Here is a 26,304-nt window from a genome sequence, read left to right on the forward strand (position 1 = left end):
CATTTGTACTCCAGTGCTATAGCATTAAAAAACATAACTCATTTATCAATGAAGCTAATAAAATAATTATTTCTGATTGCATATAATTACCATCTAAAATTAGGAATTTCAGGAAGTTAGTAATATTTATGAGCAACCTTAATAAGACTTATTCAAGACCTATTTTTAAACTTTAAAAATTTACTGACAAAAAAGACTTGGAAAATAGAAAGACCATGTTCCTGGAAGGGAGGACTCAATACTCTTGGCATATCAGTTTTTTCCAAATCAATAAAACTTTACTGTAATTACAACCAAAAGTATAACAGTTGAGGGGAAGAGGAATATGACAAAATTAATTTAAAATTCATATGGAAAAATAGAGACTAATAAAAATTTTAAAAGATACTAAGTAGAGAATCTCAGTACTTATTAGATATTAAAATGTATAAAGAACTAAAATTATTAAGATACTAACATAATAATATAGAGGTCTATGGAATAGAAAAAGAAAAATACACTAAGATTATATTTAGTGTATGACAAAGGTTGGATTTTTGAATAAATGGGGAAAATATGGATCACTATATAATGGTAATAAGACAACCATTTATTAGGACAAAAGCAGATTTAACTATTTGCCTTCAGCAAACATGATTTTTATATTAAACAATTATATATTTATTTTAATGTATTAAATATTTTAAAGTTAAGCTTAAATTTTTTCACAAAAGATCCAGGTAAAATTTGATTTGATTTTAGGATAGAAAAAACCTAACTAAGCATAAAATCAAAAGACAATATCATGAACTGTAAGAGTCTGAGATTTTATCCTCCAAGTTTACCAGTTAGCCTAGCACAGTTTCATACATGCTAGCAGAAGACACAAGACTCCTGGGTCAGAGTCTTAATTTCTTTATTACTCAAAGCAATAGCAGTAGCCAGATATTAGCATTTGTGTTAGTTTCCAAAGCCCCACTTCCCTCAGAGCAACACCAAGAGGTCCAGATGACACCTGTACATGTGGTGGGATGTACAGAGAAGCAACTCTGAGTTTAGGGAACCCAAATCTCTTATAACAGGCAGTAAGCATGCTTTTTGGTAGAAGGAAACATTGTTATCTTCCAAGGATGTTCACTATACAAACATCCTTGAAAAGACAGTCTGTATCTGGATCACAGGCAGTCAGATGTGCAGAAATGTGAGACTCCCAACAGAAGCCGAAAAGGAAAAAAAGTATATATATACACACACACACATACAAACACACACATGCATATATATACATACATATGTACATGCACATATATCTCCAAAATTTCATAGCCCCTCAAAAAACTAAAGAGCCTAACAAAATGTGAAAAAAGTAAAAGATTATGACAAAAGATTAATACCCTTAATACAGAGAGAGGTCTTATATAATAATTAGGAAAAAAGACATGTAAAGGATAATGAGCAGGTAATTCCAAAAGGCAGAAACATAAATGATCAACAAATACATGAAAAAATATACTTACCAGTTATTAAAAAATGCTCTAGGCAATGGATAGTCTTCTAGTATTGAACATAAGAAGCAAAAATCCCTTTCATTTTGAGCTTAACGTACTCCATGTATAGATAGACACAAATAAGGGGTATATAGACAAAAAACAAGAAGTAAAATATATCATACACAAAAGCAAGACAGTAAGGACAAGTTGGGAATGGGCCAGGGAGGCCTCCTGAGAAAGGGACTTTGAAATAAACACCAAAAGGAAGTATGGCTCTTTGAGGGAAGAGGATTCCTGTAGAGAAAGGCAATGGTGGGAGAAAGCCTGGCCAGTTAGGGGAAAAAGCAAGAAGGCCAATGTGGCAGAAAGCAAGAAAACAAAGGGAAGCGTGGAAGGATATGAGGTCAGAGAGGTAATGGAAAGCCAGATAGTATAATGCCTTGTAGATATTTACTCTATTAATCAAGGTATCACTGAAGGGTTTTGAGCAGAGCAGTGACATGGTCTAACTTACATTTTTATAGGAACTACTTTACTGCTACACTGAATGCTGACTGCAGGGGCAGGGGCAAGGGCAGAAGCAAAGAGAAGAGGTAGGAAGTCACTATAACAACGAGACATGATGGTGGCTTGAACCAGGATGACAGTGATGCTGGTGAGAAGTGGTCAAATTCTGGATATATTTGAAGTAGATCTGCTGACAAACTGGAGGCAGGTGGGAGAGAAAGGAGTCAAGTAACAGAAAGGATGACTGCCACTAACTGAGACAAGGAAAACTGTAGGATGAACCATATTGGGGAATATAGAAACTCTATTTTGGACATGATAACTTTGAGACACCTATGAAATATCCAAGTGGAGATTTCAAGTAAGCAGTAGAATACATGTCTGGAATTCAGGGGCAAGGTCTAGGCTAGAGATATAAATTTGAGAGCCCCCAGGATATAGATGGTATTTAAATCCCCAAAACTAGATAAGATCACTTATCAAATTCGGAGAGATTTGTTTTAAAATTGCCTAGTACTGGAAAACGTATAGGGACCCATTTACGATGGGTGATCTGGAAATATATAAAACTAACATTAAGGATGGGTCTTCCTTTTTACAATATATTTCCACTTCCAGAAATTTATCCTAAGAAGATATATATGCAAAAAGACTAAAAGTATCCACATTTTTATTTATATTATAATAGCAAAAAATACCAAAAACAAACAAAACTGGAAGTAGTCCAAAATCCCCCAAATTATATATATGCTAAAAGAGTAACTTTACTTATCTTTCAGTTGTGAGATTATAGGTGATTTTTAAATTTTTCCTTTTGCGCTTTTCTGTTTTTCAAACTTTCTATAATGAACAAATAGAACTTTGTAACCTTCCAAATAACTTTTGTTGTTTTTAATAGAGGAGGTCATTGGGGCCCTAGAAACAGTATCAGCTAGTATCTTCTTCATTTGAAACTAAAATCTAAAATTATTCTAAAATAATTGAAAGTAACAGAATACAACATCTAGACAATTTTACATTGTACATAACATATGCCAAATATACCTAGATGTTTTTCCTTAAACAAAATTCAGAGAATGTGTTAAAAATACAGGTTTTTGAATTATTTATAGAATATAATATGTAAACTTTAACTCAATGATTTTTATATGTAATTTAAAATTAATTCCATTACCATGTAATTAAAAACCAGACTTAAAATTAATGAAATATCCTTCTAATCCCCTCTCTGAAGGATATCAAGGAAATTAAGAAAATAAACATAATAAATAAAATTGCTCCCTCTTCTAGGATAAAATATTTAAAGAATTAATTCAATAAACATTGAATAAGAGCTAACTATATATCACACCTCCCCTGATTATACTGTGCATGCAAAGATGGGAGTTTATGAGGAAAGAGTCATCCTAATTGAGAAGACTTTGGGAGGAAGCAGCATTTAAGCTGAACTTTAAAGGAAAGGTAGGATTTATATACTGAGAAAAAAAGCATTCCAAACTGTAAGAATAGTAAAACTACAGGAATAGAGGAAAACATAAACAAGTTGCAGGAAATAAGGAGTATCAGTATTTGGCTAGAGTTCAGGATAACTAGAAGGCTACATTCTCTAGTCTCCCCTGTAACTAGGTGGGGCCATATATCTAAATAAGGAGAAGAGTCGACTGGTATGGAACTTTCAGGAAGTCTCTCTAAAGAGGAGGAGATGGGGAAAAAGGGAGAGATAATTCTTCTTTTGTTTCCCTCCATCCTGTTGTTTGAATCTTGGCTATAATGGATGGAGCCCCATCAGCCATTTGAATGGCAGAGTAGAGAGCTAAAAAGTAGCTAGGTTCTCTGATGCCATACTGGTTTTGAACTGCCAATTCTGGCCTTCTTTTCCATAAACAGATTATTTTCTGTCTTCTGTTTACTGTCCTCCAAAAACAGTATTAAGGAACTGAAAATGATGCCATCATCTTTAGTCAAGTCTCATCAGGTGACATGTATCTATGACTAGGAACTCAAATACCCTTTTCCTCAGAATGTATAAAAGCTTCTTCCCCATCTTTACTCTGGGTACACATAAAAACCAATCATCCCTTGGATTTGACTAAGTTGGAAAATTCTTTCCGGTTATGAAGCAGCCAAGAACATACTTTCTGGTTTCAAACAGACCATGCCTGAGGCTATATCCTATCGTTAACCGTGACACCTAGAAATAATCTTATGCGTTAAAGTTAATGTAATTTTGGATGATTCACCTAACTGCTAAAATTGGAGAGTAAATAAACTTTTTTAGGTTGAGACAAAGAGACAGTTATTCAACTTCATAAATCTTAGTACTGCTGAAAACCACCTTTACATGTATTTGTATATACAACTATAAACATCTAAATATCTCTATATAAGTATGTGTGCATATATGTGTACATACAGATATATAGATATAGTTTTAGAAGTTACTTATAATGATATTCTAAAACTCTGAGAAACATAAAGGAAAAAAATGATACAAGAGCACTACTCTAAACTTGCTGTTATTTCAAGTTACTTCTACTAAGTAGACTAAGTTGTCATTATACTATATGTATATACATACACACATACACATAGTACCTTTAATTTTGTATTCTCAAGATTCAGAGTTTCATTTTCATATTCAATTGAGTGAAGTTTTCTAAGAATTTCTTCACATGAATTTTTTCCACAGTCTTCCATTTTCTTCAGGTCTTCCAAAAGATTAATAATTTGCCTTTATAAAAGTCATAGAAATTTTCATTCAGACAATGTATTTTAAGTGTGTTTCTGAAATTATTTTTGTAGGGTAGTTTCAAAAGTTAATAGAACTCATACAGCAAAGGAAATAGGAAGCCGTAATCTATATATAAGGTTACTACTACTACCTGAGTAACTGATTAGAAATAAATATCCATTGATGACGCCAATGAAAAATTACACGACATTCTCTTTGCTAGTCAGTAGAACATCTAAAGTAAGATCCACAGGTAGGTCTGTCTTTCTATCATTCACACATGTGCACACACATACACACAATTTCAGGGAAAAGGTTAAATAAAAGGATCAAGTGAGGCAATAAATAATCTTTAGAAGCAAATCATATACACTAGTTTTCAATGATAAAACTGAGGAAAATATACAGAAAGTAAAACATTCAAAAGCAAATATATAGTTATTTATTGTTAGCTTAATAATAAATTACAAAGTACAGAATATATGTATTTTTACTTTCTGGTGGCACAGTGGTTAAGACTCCATGCTCCCAATGCAGGGGGGCCCGGGGTTGATCCCTGGTCAGGGAACTAGATCCCACGTGCATGCTGCAACTAAGAGGCCCGCCCACCACAACTAAGACCTGGTGCAACCAAAAAAATAAAATAAAACAAATTAATTTTAAAAATTGCTATTGTTGCTGATGTTGTTGTTAAAAACATTTAAAAAAATCTGCTTATATATAAAATATGTTATACTACATATATAAATATATTATATATAAATATATGTAAATACATATATTTATAAAATATGTGCATTTTTGATTTTTCTTTGTTATGCATGTAAGACACTTTAAGGAACAAAAATTTGTGAACACCAATGCAGTTTTAATGGGTAATCATTTTTATTGTATTTTTAAAGTAGACTAAGAAAAGTTTATAAATTATAAATAGCAAAAATAGCAAATCATATAGAAAACAACTTTTTAAAAAAAATTAATTAATTTATTTATTTATTTATTTTTGGCTGTGTTGGGTTTTCATTTCTGTGCGAGGGCTTTCTCTAGTTGCGGCGAGCGGGGGCCACTCTTCATCGCGGTGCGCAGGTCTCTCACTGTCGCGGCCTCTCTTGTTGAGGAGCACAGGCTCCAGACGCACAGGCTCAGTAGTTGTGGCTCATGGGCCCAGTTGCTCCGCGGCATGTGGGATCCTCCCAGACCAGGGCTCTAACCCGTGTCCCCTGCATTGGCAGGTGGATTCTCAACCACTGCGCCACCAGGGAAGCCCCCTAGAAAACAGCTTTACCACATGTAATCCATAAGAACCAAAATACAAACTACTCAAGTTGGAAAGAACAGAAAAACACTTCTTATGAAACAGTAAAAAGGCTCTAAATTTTTTTTCTTACTTTTTCATTGTTTCGATCTGAAATTCCAATTCAGTGTTTTCTATTACAATTTTCTCATAATGACTTTTCCAGGCATTCGAAGCTGAAACTGTTTCAGACAACTTGGCTTCCTAAAACACATATAAAGTACTCATCTTGTAATTTCATAACACTGGTTTTGTCCAGGGTCCTAAAAACAAATACATTATAAACAAGGAAACACTCATCCTATAAAGTATGGAACTTTTGTTACAGAAAATTTCAGTGTACAAATCTGAACACAGGAAAACTTTAAAGTAAATTTTAATAATGACTTGATAATACTATTACTTTATATGCACATAGTGGCAGTTCCAACTTAACATTTTAAGGATGTTGATGGAACTATTTTCAAAAAGTGTTTCATAATTACTGAAGATAATTCCCTTTATATTTACTGAACTCTTATTTGTCTTTCTCTGTCTCACTTATTTCACATAGCATAATACCCTCCAAGTCTATCCACGTCGTTGCAAATGGCAAAAGTTCATTTTTTTTTTATGGCTGAGTAATAGTCACCCGTGTGTGTGTGTGTGTGTGTGTGTGTGTATACACACACACACATCTTCTCTATCCATTCATCTGTTGATGGACACTTAGGTTGCTTCCATATCTTGGTAATTATAAATAATGCTGCTATGAACATTAGGGTGCATATATCTTTTTGAATTAGTGTTTTCAGTTTTTTTCAGATAAATACCCAGGAATGAAATTGCTGGGCCATATGGTAGTTCTATGCCAAGCTGTTTTGTAGAGTCACCCCATTGGCTTTCAAACACTAGTACTGTCAGCAAGAAAGTAAGAGTGTTAGTGGTTGGTTATCCACTTTGAATGTGAGCTACCAGAGGTAGAAATTTTTGTCTGTTTTGTTCATTGCTAGGGTCTTGAACAGTGCCTGGCATAAAGCAGATTCTCAATAAATAACTGTCAAATGAATCTACTCTTTACAAATCCACCTAGAGAGCTGTAGCCATTGTACCCCTTCTCTACAGTCTACAGAAAAACAAATTCACTAGAATGACAACAGTGCCAATAATTATTAATCAGAAGACTCAGAAGTAGTGATATGAACAGTTAACATTTATTGGGTGTTTCCTTCTTTCCTTCCATCATTTATGCACTCACTGAACAAGTATTTATTCAGCATCTATTATGTGCAAGACATTTTTTGTTCATATTTTTTAAAGCAATATTTTTAATATATTGAAAAAAGACTAGTTTTGTTTTTATATTGTATGTAAATGAATATTAATATGCATTATAAAGTGTAAGTTGGGCAATTATATTAGAATATAAATTAAGATATTTAGAAATTTTACCTATAAAATAAGGGCTAAGAAGAAAATTTAAGACATTGATGCGATTAATTGTTGTGGGACTACTTCTAAAGGGGTAGTCAAGGAAGGCCCCTCTGAAGAGATGTCAAGTAAAAAGATACCAGAATGATTTTTAAAAGAATTAGCTATTATTGAGCCTGAGAAGAACATTACAGCCACAGGCAACAGCACAAAACAATGAAACAAACACACTCCATGCATTAGAAGAAGAGAAAGGAGGCCAATATGGCAAAAATGTAGTCTGGCCAGGCACTGTGCTTTGACATATATTTTCTCCTTTATTCTTCCTTACAATCATATGAGACAGGCAGTGTTATTATCCCCTATTATATCAATAAGGAAACTGAAGCTTAGAGAGGTTAAGTAGCTTACCCAAAGTCACAAGGTTAACAAATGGAGAAGTCTTCCTATACTATGATCTGGGGCATGGGTGACATGGTGCTAGTTAAACAGGAAAATCCCAAGAATGTTAATGACTCAATTAGTTTTTACCACTCAAGAATATTTTCAGGCATTCAACTAGGCCTACAGCCTTATAGATTTTGCACTTAGTGCTCAAGTCTTTCATCTAATTAAATTCTTCTGAATGTAGCTTAAATATTAAGAGTTTTAAAATGTTAACAGTTGAGCTTATAAAATATTAGGTTGTTTTGTTTATACAAGCATTTATGCAAGTCTGTTTTCATTTCTAAAAGCCTCTGATAATTCTACAAGCCATAGTGTAAGTTCTTAAGAGGTAGGATACCAGTGAGACATTAAAAAGAGTAAATATTTTATTAACTGGTAATTGAATAAATATAATTCATCAAAAACAACAAAACACTAAGTCCATTTTTCAACTTTGTTAATACACCCAAAGATAATTTTCACATGGTGGGTTTACGTCAGCAAATGGTTTTAAATGCATTACGGAGTTTAAGTGAAGTGAATTACTGAATAAAGTCATACGGTCTAATAACATAAATCAGCATTTCCCAATCTGGTATTCCCCAGAACCAGTTCCAAGAGTTGCTTTGTGGGTAAAACAAGAGCTCTGTGGTTAAATAAGAGGTGGAAAACTCTGAATTCAATACGCTCCTTGACACTGCTTTATTTTTTTCTGAAGGCCTTCTCAGAGCCTTTAATATTATGTTAATGTGCTTTAATTCAATGTTAATATGCTATTAGCACTGAAGTGGTGTTACCCTTAGTTGGCCACAGATGCTTTGGGACTTAATGTATCCTTTAAATAAAGCCCCAAGGAAATGCTGATATAATTCAATATGCAAATCTGTCATTTTATGTAATCTTTCAAAATAAAGGCTAAAGCAAAAATGTATGAGTAAAGTTTTTCTAACAAAATTATTATATTAAGCATTATGAGGTTAGCTACATAAACTAAGTACATAAAACAATTCTTTAAGGAAGAATGTATATAACTTACCTGCTCTCTAATTTGGGAAGTAAGGTTTTCCATGTCTCTAGTAAAATGTTTAATCCTTTGTTCGTAAATTTTAGATGCCTTTTTTAGAGCTATAGCTTTTTGCCTACTTGATTCTTTCATCGTTACAGCTTCATGCGTACTCTTTTTCAATTGCAAGTTCCATTCTGATATTTTGGTTTCTAAGCTCTAAAAAAATATTAGCAGTAATTAAATTATTTTAGAACGCCAATGTTTATATAAACATTGTTAAAATATGTAAAAATCTTCCACACAGAATTTATCAAAAGGGTTAATCATAAGATTAATAAAAAGCAAAACAGTGAAGAAAGGTGATTTCACCAGTTTATTTGTAACCAGTTATAGAATGCAAATTTAAAATGTATAAACCTATATAAAACTAATACTACTCTTACTAAAGATACTAATATTGGTGATTATGGTAAAAACACTAATTTCCTTAAAACTTTTTTGATTAACTAGAATTTTAAAAAATTTCCCATCTAGATTATACATAGTACTAGTTACTGCAAATCGAAAAAACATAATTTAGCTGGAGACAATTCAAACAATAGGTACGTAAAGCTCAAAGGAATCAGTAGCTCCCCAAATATATTAGGACTCTTTAGTTAAAATAATAAATGCTTAAAGGATATACGATCAAAATCTATAGATCATGAAGAGTATAGATGAGATAAACATAAACTTATTTACCAAATTTTAATTTACTAGAATTAAGGAGCATGCTTTGACATTTGAAAGAGTTACATCAAGGACAATAAAAGTACTACTTTGCCTAATAAGTAGTAAGTTTGTGGAAGTTATTATTCTAAAACCACACAGGGTTCAATAAGAGTTGGGATAAAAAAAGTTAGGATTAAAAAAAGGGTAAAAAGATGTTTGAGGGCATGTTTCTATCCATTGAATTTGATAGTGTTAATTGACATGACTGTTTCCTTACATATTTCTTGAGGATATAACTAGACACAGAACGTTAGGTTGGGTGAAAGATGGATATGCTTTAGTGTGATAACTCTCATGTTTTCACTTCAAATTATCTTAAGACTTTCTATTTAAAAGTATTTGAGTACTAACTATCTAAGAATTTAAAGACTTAAGATTTTAATGCTTTTACATTTTTTGAAAGTTGTGTAATTCTGAAAAGAATGTAAAATTATTACAGAATTTAAGTTTTAGTCTTCCATTCCTTGGACATTTTAATAAAAAAAAATTAAAGGACTCACAGTAAAAGATGGAGCTTTTCTACTTTTTGATCAACAAAAAGTATGCTTAAGTTCCACTAAAATTGAGATTAAAAAGTACATGCAAATCAAAACTACAATGAAGTATCACCTCACACCAGTCAGAATGGCCATCATCCAAAAATCTACAAACAACAAATGCTGGAGAGGGTGTGGAGAAAAGGGAATCCTGCACTGTTGGTGGGAATGTAAATTGATACAGCCACTATGGACAACAGTATGGAGTTTCCTTAAAAAACTAAAAATAGAACTACCATACGACCCAGCAATCCCACTACTGGGCATATGCCCTGCGAACACCATAATTCGAAAAGATACATGTACCCCAATGTTCACTGCAGCACTATTTACAATAGCCAGGACATGGAAGTAACCTAAGTGTTCATCGACAGATGACTGGATAAAGAAGATGTGGCACATATATACAATGGAATATTACTCAACCATAAAAAGAAACGAAATTGAGTTATTTGTAGTGAGGTGGATGGACCTAGAGTCTGTCCTACAGAGTGAAGTAAGTCAGAAAGAGAAAAACAAATACCATATGCTAACATATATATGGAATCTAAAAAAGAAAAAAAAATGGTTCAGAAGAACCTAGGGGCAGCACAGGAATAAAGATGCAGATGTAGAGAATGGACTTGAGGACACGGGGTGGGGGAAGGGTAAGCTGAGACGAAGTGAGAGAGTGGTATGGACATATATACACTACCAAATGTAAAACAGATAGCTAGTGGGAAGCAGCCGCATAGCACAGGGAGATCAGCTCGATGCTTTGTGACCACCTAGAGGTGTGGGATAAGGAGGGTGGGAGAGAAACACAAGAGGGAGGGGATATGGGTATATATGTATATGTATAGCTGATTCACTTTGTTATAAAGCAGAGACTAACACAGCATTGTAAAGCAATTATACTCCAATAAAGATGTTAAAAAAATAAAATTAAATTAAGTTAAAAAAAAAGAAGTACATCTTAAACAGGATCTAAAGACTTGATTTCTTTGAAAAGTCACTTGGTAGACTAGAAGAAGCAAAACATTCCTAAATTGTCTTTAAAAATCTAGATAGATTTCTAAAAAATCCCACAAAACATTTTAATACGTAGTTGGGGAAAACATTTAAAATAAGTATAAAAAGGCTACTTAAGAGAAGCGAAGAACCCTCTCCACAAACCCAAGAAATACAGCTGTCATTCCTCTAAAAAACCGCAGGGTGTCATTATCACATCATGAATAACAGCTATGTTTTCAGTTAAAAAACCTTTATCACTAAAGGTGAAATAAATTTTTTTGAACAAGGTTCCAGTCAAGACTTTCCCACTAGATTTATCAAATCCCATGCCTGAACACTATTAGGAAGTGTGCTGAAACTATCAAATTATTTTTATAGTTTCAAAATAACCCCTTCACAGTCATTTGCCAAATGAATGGACGTATATTTAGAGTCAACTATTTGCCTTTTCCTATTTCCAAAGAATTATATTTGCAGCATATTATAAAGATAATTATTCTCTGTCTCTTCTAAAATGTGAAAATATTCTAACTCTAATTACTATAGTTTAAAGATCTAGGAAGAAAAATGAGTTCAAAGTACCTTTGGGGTAGTTCTCAGAGAATTATAATGTAATTAAAAATTTTAAAAGACCCAATACAATTTTTGAGTCATCAACAATACTAAAAAAATTAAATTTATATTGCTAAACTGAGTTAGTTCATTGTGTTTGTAGTCTTAAAGAAAAAAAAAACTCGTTAAACCTAAATAAATTCCAAAACTGTGTGTTAGAAGGAATGTAAAAAAATCCATGACCTAATGCAACTTCTTCTAATCATTTCTAAACAGTAGCATTTTGTAAGGGAATGTGAACTCAAAGTATTAGACAGGTGAATATCATGGCAAAACTTAGGATTTTAGCCTTATATTCACTCTTCTAATTATCTAAAAAGGAACTGTTAAACTTAACTTTAAAAAGTTATTTAATATTTCATTTTTAAACTGAAGAAAATATTTTCAAGAACTTCCCCAACTGCTATTTGAGGACAAAATTAAAAATTGTGCAAGTAAGATAAACTGAAGTATATGATCTGAGATGTTAAATTACATGTATTCTCTTGTATTTACCATGACAGAGCAAGGCAATTTCAACTCTAGTTCATCTGCAGTGCCCTAGGACACCGATGCAAAAAACACAGGGAATCTTTGGGGGAAAGTGCTTAAAAGCACCTGTAGGCAGACAAAAGACAAAATTTATATCTCCCATAAGCCTGCTTAATGTCCCTTTGATGGGCAAAAGCTTTTTGCCATTGAAGAAAAAATAAACAACCCCCCATATGCAGTCTTGAAACATGTGCCTGGACTGCAGACATCTGCCATGATTCAGGAGGATAAAAGCAAACAGAAATTTAACACAGAAGTCCTCACGCTCAGTGAGGTTTGTCTTTACACACTTCTTCCAAAAGCGAGAACACTGCTTCTTTTCCGTTGGCAAAAATAACGACAGTAGATCCAGTTAGCTTGTGTCATACCACAGCAACCTCAAACTCTCAGCTCAAAGTGACTGTGAGACTTCCACAAGAATATTTAAACTGCTCAGTTTAAACCGGAAAATTCCTCTTAATTATCCTGCTAAACTGTGTAACAAGGAGGTTACCCAATTATCTAAACACCAAGGCTAGGTTAACTGATCTTAACGTTATTACCATTAGTATATTATCTGCTTACTAAATACGTGTGAGAGTATGTACGTATACGTACAGATACATAAAAGACTAAATACTATATACCAAATATTAATGGTTTCAGTATTTTAATTTTCTCTTTTATATTTAACAAATTTTCCAAATAAACATAAATTAACTGATAATAGGAGAGATTTTTAAAGTAATTCGAGCTTTATAAATCCTTCTCAGATTGGTACTAAAAAGTCACAGCATTGTTTTTTTTTTTATATTGGTATTTGGAGTCAAATCTTTAGACAGACCAGAAATCTTAAGATTTACCTCAAATATGTACTTCCCATGGCAACACTTAAATTGAATTCTTTCAAAACCACTAAGTTCCAGAAATAAGGAAAGACTTTATTGTTGTCCATTACTTTTATCAATTAAACTATAAAAATGGGTGAATATTTATAACCTTTATGTGTTCTTTTAATTTATCATTCTCTGCTTCCTTTTTATGAATTTGGAACTGTAGTCGTTCATGTACTACTTTTACTGATTGTGAAAACCGGCTTGCTTTCAAAGCATTTGCCTATAAAACAAAACAAAGCAAAAAATGTGTTATTTGATGTATTTCTTCACAATGTTAAACTTTACGGTACTTAGACATGATCTAAAAAGTTGCTAAAGAGCAAAGTACAACACTTCCCCAATTACAAATGGATTTTATATAAAACCAGGGGGATGTTTTCTCCTCCCCTTTTTTATTTAATAACTCCTAATTATCTCTTTTTAAAAGTTCCTATCTATCCTTCTAAGTAAAATTATGGGTATCTCTAAAATGTTCCTACAAACACAGAAATTCCTTAATTTATACTAAAATTGAAATATATATTTATACATAGGTCCCTGACTTAGGCCAAGTCCCCTGAATGAAACACCACAAAAATCTAAAAAGAAAAAAAAAAAACTCTGAAAAATTAAGATATTATATTTGATGCATAAAACTTGTAAAAATGTCCAAATAATCTAAAAATCTTTCTATATGTATTTATGAGGATATGGGGGCCAGGATGGAAAGAAGAGAAAGAGGGAGTCAATATTAAGAAAATTTGATGAATTAGCTCAAAATTTGCTTACCTTTTCATTCTGAAACAAACAAGAAAGTTCTTGGATATAGGTCTCCTTTTCAAGTACCTTCGTCTTAAGATTCTTCAGCAAATATAATGTAAAAGTTAGAAATATCACAACTTGGATAATGTTGGCTAATTTTATAAAACCAACCAGCATACAAACAAAAAATTTCAGAAAATTAGACACCAAGTCTAAAAAGACTTACAGTGTTTTCACTTTCATTATCAGCTAGCTTCTCTAACAAGTTGGATAAACTGTCCCCTCTCTGTGGAAAAAAGAAGTTGTAAATCAGTGTTCACAAACTATATTTCTCTACATAAAAAAGTAGAAAATGGTATAAGCATCACTTAAGAAATTAATATGGACAACTACTATGCATAGTTCAGTTTTTGAAAAAGTTAACCATCAGAAAGGTTTTTGCTTAAGTGTTCCAAATCAATTTTTATCCACAATTTATGAAATCAGTTAATTTACTAAATTAATTTCTAAATAATGCCTCATAAAGTACAAGCCAATGAAATAAAAATCTTGTATACAAAGGAGGCTCACAATGCTGATTGTAAACAGGTAAAAATTATAAACAGCTTAAAGTCTAGCAAAAAGAAATGTTTTAAAGTATTACAGCAAGTCAATAACAGAATTCCATGTAGATATTTTAAATGAGAACGAAAAATGTCTATTCATTTTGAGGGTCATACATACTGTATGACTTCATTTATATGAAATATCTGAAATCAGCAAATCCATAGATAGAGAAAAAGTAGATAATGGGCTAAAGAGGGGTAGTGGGGAGGGGAAGTAAAATTCTAAAGGGCAATGGGTTTCTTTTTGTAGTGATGAAAATGCTCTAAGGTTGATAGTGGTGATGGCTACACAATTCTGTGAATATACTAAAAATCACTGAATTGCATACTTTAAACCGGTGAACTGTACGGTATGTGAATTATATCTCAGTGAAACTGTTAAAAAAGGAATATATGAATGTATAAATACAATGTAAACAAGCGCTTAAATTCTAAGAGTATTTTATTGTAATCAACTGAAATGAAGTATAACAAATAATGAAAGTTTTTGAGATTGAAAATAAAAATATATTTTCTATAAAAATATGCTGCTTTCATGTAAAACTATTTATGAAACATTGAAAGTGGGGGTTAATGATTGCCATTTCAAACAAAAATTCAAGAATCATTTCCATTTTAAATATACCAATATTTTAATTTCTACAGTTCAAGAAATAATATACCCTTCAAGTGAGAAATATCACTATTAAAATAGTGCTTAGTATTTCTTACTTGTTGGTGTTCTGTCTTTCTAAGAAGATGTTCTAAAGTTTGTTTTAAAAGTTTAAAAGTGTCTAATTCTTTTCTCAATATTTCCTTCTGTTTAGAAATCTTCAAATTGGATGCAGAAAGATCAGTCTGACAAAAAAAAGAAGCACATAACACATTTTAAGACATAGCATTAAGACACTCTAAAATATAATACTACTATTATCAAAGAATACTTTTTCCTAGTAATAAAATCATTCTTTTGCACATAGTAGTAGTAAGATATGCCAAGTTTTTCAGCAGTAAATAGTATATGTTACATGGCTCTAAAGTAAAATGAAATCAAAATAAGGGCTTAAACCCTAAAGTATTTCAGGCATTTATTTTAATAAAACTAATAGAATACAATCTATTTTTTTGTCCTTAACTCAAACTTTAGTACACTGAACTTTTAGAATAGAGGTTTCTATTCCACACAATACTATAGAAAATATATTTCATCTCTTAAGAGTGAAAGTGAAGAGTGAGACTGAAGAATATTTTAAATTCACTCTTGAGAAAAGTTGACTCTAGTTCAACTCAGGTAAGGCAAGCACCAAAGTACTTTCTAGTCAAGCACCAAGGTACTTTCTAGCTTAGCATCTCATCAAGTACATGCCTGAGATTATCTTTGAGGAAAAGAATTGCAATTAATGACATAGGAATGAAGAACACTAATAAACCTGCATTTTTTTATATCAAATACCAGTATGTGAGCATAACTACTACAAGATATGAGACCTCAGTTAATGCATTCTGAGTATTATCCTAGCTTCTCATTTTATTACACATTCACTAGGCAAGTACTCACATTTTCAAAACTAATCTCTTCAATGGTGTCCTTAAATAACGGCAAAAGTAATTCTACAGAACAAGTTGCTAACTCGGCTTCCTTAAATGTTGCTTCCAATTTGGTCTTCTCATTTAGGATGTCCTGCTTTAGGCTAATTAGATATGCACAAATAAAATTTAAGTTAAAGCTGTTATATAAACTAATTATGCTTTTTATGCAAACAGAGCATAGCATGATTTAAATACTACAGTTCTATAAATTGCTCTGCAAAATATAACAGTAAATTGTCACTGAAAATGTATGAATTTTTTCTGTACTTCCATATTTTTTCTACACTTAACTATACATGGAAAGACAGTTTTTAAAATGTTAAGATATGTAAAACACAAAGACTACCAACAGCAATGTATCCCTGTGCTATTTGATAATTATTGAACATCTCTTCTCCGATTTGTAAAATGATTTGTGTGAATGTGTTCGTGTCTTTTTTTCTTCCCTTCCTTCTCCCTTACTCCAAAGCCAAAAGATTTGTCTTCCTAGACCTTATTCCAGAATGCTTTCTTGAAACTTATTGTTTTTCACAAAAAAAATTCTCCAGAAAAATGTGTAAGCTAAACAAATGGAACACAAAATACTAAACCTCTCCAGATATCTAAAACTCCTTCACATTTGGCTTTATAAAACATTATTATCTTTCAAAACAAAACTGATAATATTTGCTTTCTTGATTATGTTTTACACAGACATTACTGTGTAAATGTCATTACTGTATCACTGTAAGATACATTTTTGGGTATGTGGGCTCACATTTTTACATCCCGAAATTGGGATGCTTCTTACAATCTTGTCAGTCTGGAAGCAGTCCTGAGCTGTCTTTCCTGTACAGGTCCAGAACTTACAGAATGAGCATCCAATGTTTTGAAGAATATCCCAGAGATGGGGTACAGCACTTTTTTAACCCGCAACAACAATGGGTCATAGAGAGGGATTGGAGGACTTGTTGAAGTAGGAATGTTTAGCAACATTCTAGAAGCAAGACCCCAAGGTAGGCTTGCTGTATATTGTAAGAGCCCATCACCAATAAATTTCATTTCAGTTATAGATGCTCCTAAGAAATACCAGTACATATCACCAATACTCTTAATAGCAAGGATAACTCTGAGTCAAAAAGTGACTCATAAGAGTTGGACTTTGAGTATAAAGAAGTTTTGAGAATACCTTACCTACTTCATTTCATTCACATTTTATTTTTATATAAGCGCAGAGTTATTTGGACTAAAAATCTATGTATAAGTTTGAAGGAGTTTTTTCAATATTTATAAATAAAATTCCAAGCAATAAGAAAGCATTGTGTCTTTCTTTAATTGACACCTTTTTTCTTTTATGGAACATAATGTAATGGCTCAGCAACAATGAATGGCATCTTAGAGGCTATGTCTCTAAGAAGCAGACTGTATTCTTAAGCACCACTTAAGGTGTCTTAAAATGATGGGCCCAATGAAGACGCTTGCTACAAAAGACAGCTATCATTATTAAAAGCCATGTACAGAAAGTCAAGAATAATTATATATGACCAAACATCATTTTCATTTAAGCTAAACTAGAAGTTGGACTATACTATCCATAGCAACAAGCATGGTATTTTAAGACCGTCATTTTGGGGAGCAATGAGTCATACAAATAACAAGTGCACTCGCCATACTAAAGAAGCAAAATATGACAGGTATTTGTTAGATAGCAATATCCCAAATGACAGTGAATTAGTACTCATTAACCATATTTCCAATATTCCATAGTATTTATATTTTCATTTACATCAGTTAAAAAGATATATACTTTACAAATTTTTTTATAGTTAAGGTTTTCATTTTTAATTGCTTTCATTAAAATTCCAAAATAACTAGGCAAATTCTGCTAAATGAGTACATCTGTAATCAGATTAAATAAATATAAATTACTAGGCCGTTAGATGATATTCTTGAAAGAATGCTGTATTTGATTCAAATAATTTACAGTATGGACAAAACATGAAACCCTGAAATCAAAAAATTAAGATATCCCCTGCTATTGTTGAGAATACCAGCTGAGATGACTTTCACTGGCATGCCGTGGTAAATGTTCTTTCTCTGGTATACTTTTAAAATGGGAAAAGAGTTCTTCTGAATGACTTCCATCGTTTGCAGGCTTCTCCATAAATTCGGTAAATGGATTTATAGGTGGCTTCCACAACAAGTTCTCCACATAAGCTGAAATCTAGGAAATATTTTAATTATTAAACATCATTTCAGTAGATTCTTTTTTTCTGCTATTACCCAATAAGATAAAAATCCTAAAGATCTGTAAAAGAATAATATTTCACAGACAAACCTGAAATTATAACTGCTACTCATTGTGATACTAATTCAAAATAGTATCAAAATTGCATAGCATAATCATTCAACGATTGCCAACTTCCATACACAGTTTCCAAAAGGCCCACTATTTTCTACATACTCACAAGAATGTAGAAATTATTATTAGTCTATTTCTTGAAGTATTATAATAATATCCTAATCCAATCGGACTAGAAAATGGATATAAAAACCATAGAATAACTATCATTCTCAGCTGCATTAGATTTATCCAACAGGAAATGTATGTTATTCATGCCTGTAACAGTAAAAATTTAAGATACTTTTGAAAGTATTTGGCAACAATAGCTACAAAGAAGATAAGTTATTTTTTTAAAGTAGACTTTTCAATATTAAATTTATTTATTCCTATAAATAAATCATATTTTAAAAAAAAGCTCAATCTAGGATATTCTTTGGTGATAATGAATGGACAGATGACATTACTTCTAAGTTTTACTAAATAATCTAATTGTTTCCTCTCAAACTTGGAGATGTCATTTTTAAAATGTGAATATTTATGAATTTCTTCAAAACGATTCAATTTTAAGTAATGAGTTAGTGTTTTGGCAGTCATTAAGGCTGTATTTTTTCAAATCTAATATATGGAAATGTGTCTCCCTGACTTTAATTTGTTTATACAAAATCAAATGTCATATTTAAGGTTTTCTGCATTTTTTCAGAGATATTTTACCTCTTTGTAATTTATTTTTATTTATCTGTATAATAAAATACATATGTTCAAGAATTTTCAATACTTTAAGTAGATGTGAAATTAAAGGTTGAAAATTATTCACTGTATTTAATTAGCAATTCAGAAATCCTTTCAAATGTCTGTAAAAATTTATCTATTTTTTTTGTCCAAAGGTTCTATATACCCGAAAGATAAATATTTAGGATATAGGCCAGTGAAAAGCATCCTCATATTTTTTCAATACTAGCAACTCATGTCAAAATGGAAATGTTGAATAAGATACACATAGTCTAAGATGATCTACCTGAATGCTGCAAACACGCATCTGTTATTCGGACATAACAATATTTTGAGCTATTGGTAGCCCAGAAAAATTAAAAACATGTGGATACACAAAATCAAATGAAAAACCAAACCTAAAGGTGAAGAAGAATATGGTTGGATAAGTCACTGCCGTCAAGAAAATTATCATCTACTGATTTGTTCAGTTTTGGTACTTATCTTTTGTTCATTCACTTGTTTAAATATTCGTCTCTCTGTACAACGGAATCTCAAAAAAGAATGTCTTATTTATTGGAATCCTCAGCACCTATAAGCCTTGCAAAAGCTAAGCAATATTTCAAGGAGAGGACTCAAGGCTTAGAGCAATTAATGAATATGATGAATAAAGACTGCTGTTTTTTTCTTATCTTTTCAGGGATCATTAAAAGAAAAATAGTTCATATATTTAAAAGTTCACAAATCAGTGTAAGAAGATAGAGATCTTCAATTTATTGAAAACATTTTATGAGGTAAGATTCAGTTTGGTATCAGTACTTTAAATGAGTTCTTGCTTGGCTTTGTGGGCTATTGGCAGCTATTTATATAATTTTTCTATAAGTTTTGTCACATGATAAAATCATACAACATAAGTAATTGTATCTTATCTTAAAGGGTAAACAAATGAAAATAGGGATTTTTAGAATGACTTTTAGCCCAACATTCTAAAATGTTATCTTCATTACTGATTTCTCAAAACGTGAAACAGAGAACTGGGTATGTCTCAAATATTTGCAGAGAAATTATCAACTATCATATTCTCACAATCTAGAAATGAATATAGGATAAATACTGTTGAGAGGTTCCAAGGTACTCCACTATTTTTGTGTTGTGACAATACTTTAACCAAAAACATATGTGTGCTGAACAATGTAATAATTTTCTTTAGCAAAAAAATCCTGCCTTTATAAAAAATGCCATCATTTTGGGAGACCAAATGTATTCTTGCGTGGAAAAGCAGACATTTCATAAGAAAATGTTTTCAATTATGTAGAATAAACTGCCAATTTACAAATGTATTATACTTTTGTATAACTTGTTAGTGGTGAAACAAAGACACATATTCTGCACACATACTTAATGACCAAATCCCTAAAGAATAGCAATTTAAAATATTTTTAATGTTTAAAGAATTAAATTTCCTATATAGAAATGACTTTATCAGTCCCCTACCCAAAAGGCATGTACTTAAAGCTTTTTCCAGGTGTGGTCACGGGTTTATGCTGATCCAGCTACACTCACTAAACTATGTTCCATTTTGGCCAACAACAAGCATTTGAGGGATGGCTGTTCAGGGACCATGATGCTGGCCATGGTAAGAGAAAAGAAAGATCATGACCTTCTGCAGCACCTAGATTGTTCTACGTAAACTAAACAGCTCCAAGTATGTATTCAAAACTAATCTCTCTAAAGAGACTAGCATATGAATCTTGCAGATTCAATTTGTTTTGCCAAACACTAATCCTTGGAAAACTAGTTCCCACTGGCTTCAAACAAAAGCACACAGCTTACACTGAAAAATTCACTATGAAATATTCAGCAAAGAATACCAAGTAGATACAGGAATGTTGCTAATTTCCCACACTACTCTAAACACTTGTCAAAAGTTTACTAGAGAAGTAATTGTATGCCTTTTTGTACTCCATAGTGAAAAAAAAAAAAGGTATACGAAATTTGGAAGTAGGCAGAGTAAAAATAACCAGAAGTGGAAAACTGATCTTATCAGTAAAGGCTATCAAAACTGGAAAAAACATTTTCTGATATAGAGAGATTAACTTTGAAAAGTAATTAGCTAATGCTTCTGTCCAATGAATAAAGGAACTTAAAAATAAAAGGGTTGCAGATTGGATAATACGGGGGAAAAAAGTTGACAGGAAGAGTGACTGATCTGTAAATAAAGGATACATACATACTTTCAAGGCCCAAGTCCTCCCTCCTTCTCAGAATGTTCCTCTGACTGATCCAGCCCACCAAGAATCCTAAACATCTAATAATATTCTCAGAATCATACAGTTTAGAATTTAATTGCTCCATAAATGGTAATATTTTAGTTCTTTAAACTTGCTACTAAATCTGTGAGGGCAAATATACCCATCACCATCTACCCTCAAAAATTAATCAGTGAGAGGCATAGGTTAGGTTCCAATATACAAGTTAGGGTCACCAAATAATTTATTGTTCAAACTGAAACACTTTTGAGAGGAAGCCCCACAGAGAACCCAATTATCCAGAAGATGGGACCAAAGATGCTGAGAACATTGTCTAACCCCAAATAGTCAGATAAACATAAAACATTTTCCTTCCCTTCAACACAAGGACAGCATGAGGACATGCTGCCATTTATTAACAGCATTCACTGACCAAAAACCTACACTGTTGCTATTATCATCCAAAGGCTACACATTGAAGAAACCCCAAGTTTTAGAAAACAGCTTGACCAAGATTACAAGTAAGAAAGTGGTGGAACTCAGTTTTGAACCAAAAGCCATCAGGTACTGAAATATAAATATAAGAATCTACACAGCTGAAAGTAACATACAAACTTCCCTTTTATAAGAGTGTTTTAGCACACTCATAAATTCAGTTTATATTTTTAAAAAAATGAAAATTGTTCTGTACAAGGAAATGAAGGATGAATAAGATTGAGCTCCTTGAAGGCACAGACTACAAGTCTAAAGAGAGAGCAGTGAGCAGACCACTAAAATCCAGTGTGCTAAAGACCATGACGGGGACTCATCAGGTACCGTGAAAGCAACTGGCAGGATCCTGGGAGACTTCCCAGAGGTGGATCCTCAGTGGAGTCCAGCAGAGCAAGTTTGAGCTTGGCAAAAGGGAACAGAAAACAGGCATTCCGGATAGAGGGTAAAGTACCAGCAAGAACAAGGAATCATGACGGAACACGATTTGAAAGGGCACGTGGCAAAAGATGAGACTGGACACATCAAAGTAGTCACTGTATACCAAGCTCAAGAGCTTGAATTTTTTCCTAAAGGTTAAGACAGACCATTAAATAATTTTAAGCAGGAGAATGACAGATCAGAAGTGCATCTTTAAAAGGTAAGTCCAGTGGTGTTTTGGAAAATGGATTAGGCATATGGAGGAGAGGAGAGGAGAAGCAGTGATCAGGTTATTAGGGTCCCAAGAGAGATGAAATTCCAACATTCTTTTCCAACAAAAATTTTTGAAGAAATCAAAAGTTGTTGTCACTGGTGATTTTAGAAAAAAACACATGAAAAACAATGAAGGAATCAGAATACAGGAATAGCAAGAGATCAGTATGGAAAGAAATGATCAAATGTAACCTCTCATTTACCCATGACCATCTGAATGGATTGCTCCACATCTAAGTTGCAGGAAATGATTACTTATCCCTTTAAATACAAAAATTAATTTAGACCAGTTTGAAGAAAATCTTTTAAAAGTATGTATTATTTCTTCCTTCTCAGAGTACAGATAGACTGAACATAATTTAACCATTCCTGATGACGCAGAGGCAGCATATTAAAAAGAAAGAACACTGGGCCAGATTCATCAGTTCACAGTCCTTATGAGCCACCTGACACAGATAACGCTTAGCTTCAATAGCCCTTTGGTTCTCTCTCCTACAAAATGAGAATAAGCTTTGCCAGCCAAAGCTGCCGTGAGGTTTGAACAGAATGAAGTAGAAACACTTACAGGTGGGGGGTTTTGTTTGTTTAATTTAGGACCCCTTTGGTCACTCTGTTGGGGCTGCTTTCCCACCAGGTCTTCTCTTTAATTTTTTTCATCTTAAAAAAAAAAAAATCATCCTGAGTCAATCAACATTCCTGAAATTACTTGCAGGCCTGAGTTATCTGTATAGAACCAACTGTTAACTTCAAAACAATCCTTTCAAAATCTATTCTTTGCAGAATTATTACAAGTCATTACAAGTTATTTCAATGTAGTCAAAAATTGACTGAGTTCTACTAAACCAGAGCCCAGGAGAACAATTATTGACTTCCAAAAGAACTGTGCCCAAGGGGATAGATGTTTTGTCAACCTCAAGCTGCTATACCCAGCTCCTTGGGTCTCAGTCACTCGCACAAACTAAGCAGTGATTAGTAGCAATATAAACAAAGCCATTTTCTCATACCTCTGGGTGTTTGAGATGCAAAAACTATCCTATTAATACACATCAGTTGTGAAATTAGAAGAAAAAGAGAAGCAAAAAATGGATACCTGGCTGTTAAGGGCCATGACAAACATTGCCGTGACAATCTTATTAAAGCAGATAGGTATCAAACACATTTTAAAAGCCGACAGGCTTACCGCAGTCTATTCCTTTAACCATAACTAACCAAGTGGTGCTTAAAACTACTCCAAGAACCTCATTCATTCAAAAACACCTCAAACCTTACTATGTGTGAGGTGATAGGGAAACTTCGTCTCTGCAATAGACTTTATCCCCAACACCAGCCAAAGTCTGGCTATGGTTTCCTCACTAAACAAGCACCACTTACTGACCACCTACTCAAAACCTAGCACTGGTTAACTTAGTCTCTTTTATTACAACCACTCTAAAGTGACTTATCCTCCTCATTTTACACATAAGGAAACTGAAGGCAGTAACGTTAGTGACCTGCCCAAACCACACACTTAAAGGAATAGAGACTGCACTCTAGGACCCTGGAAAAGGAATTATCTCCTGAGGCTTGGAGTATTCTTTACTTAAGGAGCCCCGGAGCTTACCAGAGTCTGGCACATTATATGGTGGGCATTTAAAAACCAGCCGAATAAGTAAGAGAGCACTATTTCGGTAAGAAACGATGCAGTGCCCGGGGCCGGCCGGGTCAGGGCTCCGTCCTGGACAAGCCCACCTCGGCTAAGATCTGCCCTGCTGTCCCAGGGACCGCACACTTCCTCGCTGCCTTTCCCAAGCCCAGGCTGTCTGTCTGGGGGGAGAGGACGGTGTAGGCACAAAGCGGCTGAGGTCAGTTTTGGGTGGACGTGAGGGCCTCTCACTTCCGTGACCCACCGTGGCCACCGCCCCGCCCCCAGAGCGGCCCGCAGTAACTGACCCTCGGCCAAGCCGAGGAAGCTTGCTTCCCCTTCCAAAAGCACGCCGACGTCCCTACCGCTGCGTCAGTACGTCGCCGTGACGTCAGCCCGCCGCCGCTCCGCTGTGAAAGGGGTCCGCCGGGGCCGCCAAGGCTGACGCTCGGCGAATGTTAGTGCAAGCCGCCCGTGAGCATACCTGTGTTCTCCAGCCCTGGGTCGGCTAGAACGGAGCGGGACGCGGCGGGCAGTGCAGTGGGTGAAAGCTAGGAAGGAAGGCAAGGACTCGACGCAGAAAGCAGGCGAATTCCTACAACGGCTTCCAGTGGCAGAATGCCCAACGAGGTGCAAGCGGGACAAAGCGGAGTTGGTAACCAGCAAGTGGCTTCTCTGGCAACGGCCGCCCCGCCCCTTCCGTCGGGCTCGCAGCAGCGCAGCCAATTGGCCGAGCTCGGGAAAGCGAGCGCCGGCGTCTGCTGCTATTGGCAGGAGTGAGGGGGCAGAGCCCGGGAGAGGAGCTTTGTCTCTCTGTATCTTCTCCGGGTGAACTCCCCTGGCCCCGCAACCGTTTGTTTTCCGAGAAGGGTAGCATTTGTGTGTAGTTACCAAAAAATCTTAACTGAGTTCAACCAGAAAGGGAAATAAGGCCGATGGATTCCAGATTTTCTGACACTTGGCCTGCAAGTGTCCTGCTTTTGCTTTTTAAAGGAGGAGACTTGAAAAAACCAAGGCAACCGCGACTGGAAGAAAGCTCGTTATAAATGTAAACAGCTAAAATCTGTTTATCTGAGATCCTTCCCTGGGCCTATTTTCTCCTGTTAAATGAGGGAGCCGGACGGTGATCTCGAAGGCATCTTTCAGGTCACAAATTATTTGTATCTGTGCTACAGCCAGCTGGTATGGTTTATAAACTGAACAAGACCAGATTCTATTTGGAAAAGTTAAAAAAAAAAGTTATCCTACGCCTCAACCTAACGTTCAAAATCGCAGGCTATCACATTAGGTTCACAAATAGAGCAACTATCAACTGAGCAGTTTAACCATGGCATACGTCTTATTGGTTTCACTGAAGAATATTTTCCACTGATGATTCCAGCAATGCTTTCCCCTCCGCCACCCCCCCTCCCCCAGCGCTATGATTGTCCAGCAAAAAGTTCCCCAACCAGTTTATTTATCTCTTGTAAAAATAAAACACAGTGTGTGTGTGAAAAAAAAAAGTTCCCCAACACATTAGCTTCCACATATGCAAATGTTAGTAAGCACTGGGAACTGCGGATTTACGTACCTACTCTCTCACTGATGGATCATAACCTTCGGCAAGTCAACTAGCTTCTCTGGTCTAGTCCTCTCATCTGCAAAAAAAAAAAAAAGAAAAGAGGAAGACGACAGGTAGAGTTGGGGGCAAGGAACATAATTCTTGGGATTTTTCTAGCACTCAGCTAGGATTCTAGCTAACCTTGCTAACTTTCCATAATTAGAAAAATAATTGTACACAGAAGTTAGGCTCCTGTTAAGAAAAATACTTATTTTAATTAAATTGCATTGGTATTATAAGTTACCACCTGTGTAAGACATTCAAGAGGAAACATTCACAAAATCTCAAAATGATTACATAAGCTTCTCAAATTGACTTATTTAACTGAATTGTCCAGGTAAAGTAAATATGGCATCCCTCATCCTCTAAATCTAATCTGTTGCTGAAATCTTGTTGGATAGTGAACTTTTGGATAGAAAGATCCCTTATTCCATTTTTACATAAATAGGAAAATAACAGTTTATTCCAGCCCATTCAAAACCCCCAATTTCCCCAAATATCATTAAACACTTGACCACCTGTGAAACATTCCACCAAGGATTTCT

At 34.0% G+C, this 26,304-nt stretch overlaps 1 protein-coding gene across 14 annotated transcripts in view; it reads right to left on the bottom strand.

The window, feature by feature from the left end:
* ODF2L (outer dense fiber of sperm tails 2 like) overlaps window positions 1-25,799 on the bottom strand; it is a 38,714-nt gene extending 12,915 nt beyond the window's left edge. For 2 of the 14 annotated variants that reach the window (XM_059925542.1, XM_059925656.1), the window contains exons 1-11: window positions 24,644-24,854; window positions 23,104-23,195; window positions 18,107-18,279; window positions 16,045-16,177; window positions 15,219-15,344; window positions 14,129-14,188; window positions 13,930-14,001; window positions 13,265-13,381; window positions 8,874-9,059; window positions 6,096-6,205; window positions 4,572-4,707 (exon numbers count right to left, since the gene is read on the bottom strand). In XM_059925542.1, the coding sequence (XP_059781525.1) occupies window positions 4,572-4,707; window positions 6,096-6,205; window positions 8,874-9,059; window positions 13,265-13,381; window positions 13,930-14,001; window positions 14,129-14,188; window positions 15,219-15,344; window positions 16,045-16,177; window positions 18,107-18,219 (1,053 nt within the window). In that variant the 5' untranslated portion in view covers window positions 18,220-18,279; window positions 23,104-23,195; window positions 24,644-24,854. The other 12 variants (XM_059925597.1, XM_059925606.1, XM_059925550.1 and 9 more) reach the window with 12 other exon arrangements.
* Window positions 25,800-26,304: the final 505 nt, after the last annotated feature.

Source organism: Balaenoptera ricei, chromosome 1 (assembly GCF_028023285.1).
Source record: "Balaenoptera ricei isolate mBalRic1 chromosome 1, mBalRic1.hap2, whole genome shotgun sequence".
Classification (NCBI taxonomy): Eukaryota; Metazoa; Chordata; class Mammalia; order Artiodactyla; family Balaenopteridae; genus Balaenoptera; species Balaenoptera ricei.